The sequence below is a fragment of the Eutrigla gurnardus genome (assembly GCF_963514095.1).
Source record: "Eutrigla gurnardus genome assembly, chromosome: 21".
In the NCBI taxonomy this organism is placed as follows: Eukaryota; Metazoa; Chordata; class Actinopteri; order Perciformes; family Triglidae; genus Eutrigla; species Eutrigla gurnardus.
In genome coordinates this window covers 4,207,709-4,212,602 of record NC_139932.1, presented here as the reverse complement: position 1 = coordinate 4,212,602, position 4,894 = coordinate 4,207,709, and the positions used below count along the sequence as shown (strand labels likewise).

Sequence of the window (4,894 nt, the reverse complement as noted above, 5' to 3'; positions counted from 1 at the left end):
TACGTTGACAAAACAAATGTGCTGGGTAATGCTCCTTGAAAGGCTGCTGGTAGCAGCTGTGTAGATAGTAAGCTGTGTGTCGGGCTGGTGAGTGTGTCGTGTAAACTTTATTCTGTTCATTTAAAGCTGACTCCTCCATGTCATTCGAAGTCAGTGTCACTCTCCCGGTTTGGTTTAGTGCCTTTTCTCTCAGACACTCTGAAATAAAAACAGTGATACCTCTGGAACCCAGCCGCTGTCCGTGGAGTCTGTCCCCCCCACCGCACACGGGTCAAAGGTCACCTGCACCACAGGCTAAGTGAGCTTGGTTGAAGCAGTGTTCTCTGACGAAAGGCAGAGTTGTGGTTTTCATTTAGATTTGATTTTTGAGGGTTTTATGATGTAACTTTTTAACATTTTTTTGAACTACTCAACTTTTTTTTCAGACCTAATGAACAATCATCTTTACTGACTTTTCATGGCAGACTGTCACTTGTTTGTAATTTTTATGATGTGACTTTTTTGACATTCAATCACTTTTTTTAAATGCCATTTTTCAACATTGTACTGTATCTGTTCAGGACATTTTTAACATACTATACTACATTTTCATGAATTCAAGACAACCTTTTTCGTGACTTTTCTGACATACTATATTATAACCTTTGCATGGCATTTTTTTCCTTATTATAGTATGACTTTTATTTGAATATGATTTATTTCAATACCAAGTTTAAATTTTTTTTCTTCATACTTTTACATGAAGTTTTCTATATACTATATCAAGACTATTTTAATGCCAGTTTTCAACCTATGAACTGTTTTAACATCCTAAAGTATGAATTTTGTTCATGACACAATACGATGATATTTTCATGCTGTTTTCTGAATCCACCATGACTTCAACATACCATACTGACCTATGACCTTTGTGACATACTTGTTTTCATGCTATTTTCTATTATTATTTTTTACTATAGTTTGACATTTTCATGAATTTTTTTTAACAAACGACTTTATTATGACATAACACAAAATAATATCATGTTTTGACATACTTGCTGACATACTGTACTGGACTTGAACATCAGCTCCATCACCAAACGGCTCGGCAGAGGATGAACTTCCTGCTACAACTGAAGACAATCCGGCCATCCTCATCTCCTCCATCTTCATCTCCTCCATCCTCATCTCCTCCATCCTCACCTCCTCCATCTTCATCTCCTCCATCCTCATCTCCTCCATCCTCACCTCCTCCATCTTCATCTCCTCCATCCTCATCTCCTCCATCCTCATCTCCTCCATCCTCATCTCCATCCTCACCTCCTCCATCTTCATCTCCTCCATCCTCATCTCCTCCATCCTCACCTCCTCCATCTTCATCTCCTCCATCCTCATCTCCTCCATCCTCACCTCCTCCATCTTCATCTCCTCCATCCTCACCTCCTCCATCCTCACCTCCTCCATCTTCATCTCCTCCATCTTCATCTCCTCCATCCTCATCTCCTCCATCTTCATCTCCTCCATTTTCATCTCCTCCTGCCGAAGACGAGGGTGGACTGCAGCAGATCATTCGCTCTGCCGAGACTACAATCATCCATCCCTCCAGGACCTGAACGCTTCCAGGACCCTGAGGGGGCAGAAGGAGTGAGGTGGACCCCTCTCAGCTGACCAAAAACGGTTTGAGTCACTCCCCTCTGGCAGGAGGTTGAGTTTATCAAAACTAAACCTCACGCCACGAGAGTCGACCTCAGCAACGAGGCCTGGACCTCCCCGGACTAGGTCTGGGTCTGGGACCTCCCCGGACTAAGTCTGGGTCTGGGACCTCCCCGGACTAAGTCTGGGTCTGGGACCACCCAGACTAGGTCTGTGGTCTGGGACCTCCCCGGACTAGGTCTGGGTCTGGGACCTCCCCGGACTATGTCTGGGTCTGGGACCACCCCGGACTAAGTCTGGGTCTGGGACCTCCCCGGACTAAGTCTGGGTCTGGGACCACCCGGACTATGTCTGGGTCTGGGACCTCCCCGGACTAGGTCTGGGTCTGGGACCTCCCCGGACTATGTCTGGGACCTCCCTGGATTTGGGTCTTTTGCGTTGCCAGTACAATCATTTATAAACTTTGTAAAACTTAAATTTAGATAAGAATCTTGTAAATACACAACACTTTATTAGCATGCATATTTATGTGTTTTTGTATATTTGTTTCTTCTTTCTATTGTTAATTTTAAAATGTCTTATCCTATCGTACTGTGTTAAGGACCAAACACCACATCAAATTGCTTGTATGTGCAAACTTACTTGGCAATAAACCCACTCGGATTCTGATATCCTGACATGATGATGAACTATGACTATTTAATTACTTATGACAATCTGTAATATGGAGAGTGGACTTTTGTCACAGTTTCATAAAGTGTTCTGAAAAACAGTATTTTGACTTATTTCATGATGACCATATGATGACTTCATACTTATGTTTTTATGACATACTTACTATACTATGACTTACCAGATACTATACTGTGACTGTGTAATATTTTTGACATGAAGAACTGACATTTTTGGATATTTCTAAGACATATCATACTATGCCTTTTAATAACATTTTATGAGATACTGAAAACTGACATTTTTATGACTTCTTAGTAGATGGCTCACTAACTAAACTGTATGAAGTCCTAATAGCGGCCTCAGGTGGCTGCGATGTGAACTACACATGAAAGACTTCTCCACTGGTCGGTGTGATGATGTTCACGCTGCGATGGAGAGTGATGGATGAAAATGTTCCGTCACGTGACTGGCGAGCAGCTGAAGTGTCCCTCATTGTTTATCATCATTATCACTATGCAAAGATATTTATACATGATGGAAACACACCGAGTGTCTGCTGAGAAACCAGCGGAGAGCACACACACACACACACACGCACACACACACAGGCAGTCCGTCCCCTTCAGTTATTTTTAGTCTAAAGTCAACACAGCGCTGAGCATAAAGACTCTGAATTCCTTCCTCTTCCATTTTATTTGATTCTATCTGTTCAAAATCTTCTCCTGCAGCGATCTTTCACATGTCGCGTTAAGATACAAATGTACCACATGGCAATATAACTAATAACTAGTCAATATTTGACATATTGACAGTAATGATCAGAATGATAGTGGACATCATAATTAAGTCATAAAGAAGACGGCGAGTCATCATTGCTAGTCAGTAGTTAGAAGGAGTTAAAACGTTTATTTTTCAAGCTCAACAAAACTCTTCACTTACTAGCTTTATCCGAAGCTTTCAAATACATGTTATGGTCTTCCTCGGCAAACAGAGATATCTCAGGTCTCGTTACAGTTCACAGTAAAAGGAGATAAAAGGAGGCCTGAGTGAGGAAGACCTTGAGTTAAGATCAAACTATTATATTAGATGTTTTCCAAATGAGTTTTGTTGTCTTATTTTGAAACATGTTTTATTCTAATGTATTTATTGTATTGTTCTATAGAGGAGTTCTATAGCGACATTTGACATCTTTTTAAGATGCCGTGGGGCAAAAACAAAATCAGACTTATGACACCGTTGATTGTTCATGTGTCCTACAATATTCAACTATGCAAGTGCAATGCTGTTTCTGGGACCATCATTTCATAGGTAGTCTTCTTCTTTTTTATTATCGTCTGTAGGGGGATTTCGATATACCACTTCAACAAAATCACAAGGTTTATGGATCATTTGGAGCCTTGAGGAACTCCTGCCCACTAAGGAGTGACTTGATGGGGATCAGAGCACAGCTGGGAGGAGACCAGGAGACGCTCCCCATTTATTTATATAACACTTTACAAAGCTTCTTCTTCTTCTCCTCCTCCTCCTCCTCCTGCCTTCCGTCACACTTGTTCCTTCTTTCAACTTCATTACCCTTTTCATTTTTCCTCCCTTCTTCCTGTTGTTCGTCCTTCCCGTCACGTCCACTTCTCAATTAGTCCTCCTACCTTTCCTTTAATTAGATCCAACTGTTACCTGGAGTAACCTCTCCTCTCCTCCACGTCTCCTCCACATCTCTCCTCCTCACCTACTCCTTTTTTTCTCCTCCCCCTTCTCGCTTCCTCCTCCTCCCTTATATCCTCTCTTGTTTACTCTCATCTTCGCTCCTTGTTTCCTCCCCTCTCTTGTTTCCTTTCCTCTCCTCTAATTGTTTTCCTCCTGCTCCTTCTCTCCTCCTCTTCTTTGCTGGTTTCCTCTCCTCCTTCTCTCCTCTTCTTTGCTGGTTTCCTCTCCTCCTTCTCTCCTCCTCTTGTTTGCTGGTTTCCTCTCCTCCTTCTCTCCTCCTTCTCGTTTGCTGGATTCCTCTCCTCCTCCTCTCCTCCTTCTCTCCTCTTGTCTGCTGGTTTCCTCTCCTCCTTCTCTCCTCCTTCTCGTTTGCTGGATTCCTCTCCTCCTCCTCTCCTCCTTCCCTCCTCTTGTTTGCTGGTTTCCTCTCCTCCTCCTCTCCTCCTCTTGTTTGCTGGTTTCCTCTCCTCCTTCCCTCCTCTTGTTTGCTGGATTCCTCTCCTCCTCCTCTCCTCCTCTTGTTTGCTGGTTTCCTCTCCTCCTCCTCTCCTCCTCTTGTTTGCTGGTTTCCTCTCCTCCTTCCCTTCATTTGTCTGCTGGTTTCCTCTCCTCCGTCTCTCCTCCTCGTTTGCTGGTTTCCTCTCCTCCTTCCCTCCTCCTTCCCTCCTCTTGTTTGCTGGTTTCCTCTCCTCCTCCTCTCCTCCTCTTGTTTGCTGGTTTCCTCTCCTCCTTCCCTCCTCTTGTTTGCTGGTTTCCTCTCCTCCTCCTCCTCTCCTCCTCTTGTTTGCTGGTTTCCTCTCCTCCTTCTCTCCTCCTCTTGTTTGCTGGTTTCCTCTCCTCCTCCTCTCCTCCTCTTGTTTGCTGGTTTCCTCTCCTCCTT

General features: G+C 43.5%; 1 protein-coding gene across 2 annotated transcripts; it reads right to left on the bottom strand.

Annotated features, from left to right (window-relative positions):
* Window positions 1–901: 901 nt before the first annotated feature.
* Window positions 902–2,401, bottom strand: LOC311031957 (uncharacterized protein). 2 transcript variants are annotated; one of them, XM_084038558.1, is made up of 2 exons: window positions 2,000–2,401; window positions 902–1,888 (listed from the first exon to the last, which is right to left on the bottom strand). In XM_084038558.1, exon 2 carries the CDS (start codon window positions 1,510–1,512, stop codon window positions 970–972), a length of 543 nt encoding a protein of 180 aa, XP_083894684.1. In that variant the 5' UTR covers window positions 1,513–1,888; window positions 2,000–2,401; the 3' UTR covers window positions 902–969. The 2 variants fall into 2 exon arrangements, with proteins under 2 accessions (XP_083894684.1, XP_083894685.1); XM_084038559.1 differs by lacking the exon at window positions 2,000–2,401 and adding an exon at window positions 1,973–1,986 and having other exon boundaries at window positions 902–1,804.
* Window positions 2,402–4,894: the final 2,493 nt, after the last annotated feature.

Excerpts from the sequence above, each read along its gene's own strand:
- LOC311031957 (XM_084038558.1), bottom strand. The coding sequence starts at position 1,512 with ATGAAAATGGAGGAGATGAAGATGGAGGAGATGAGGATGGAGGAGATG.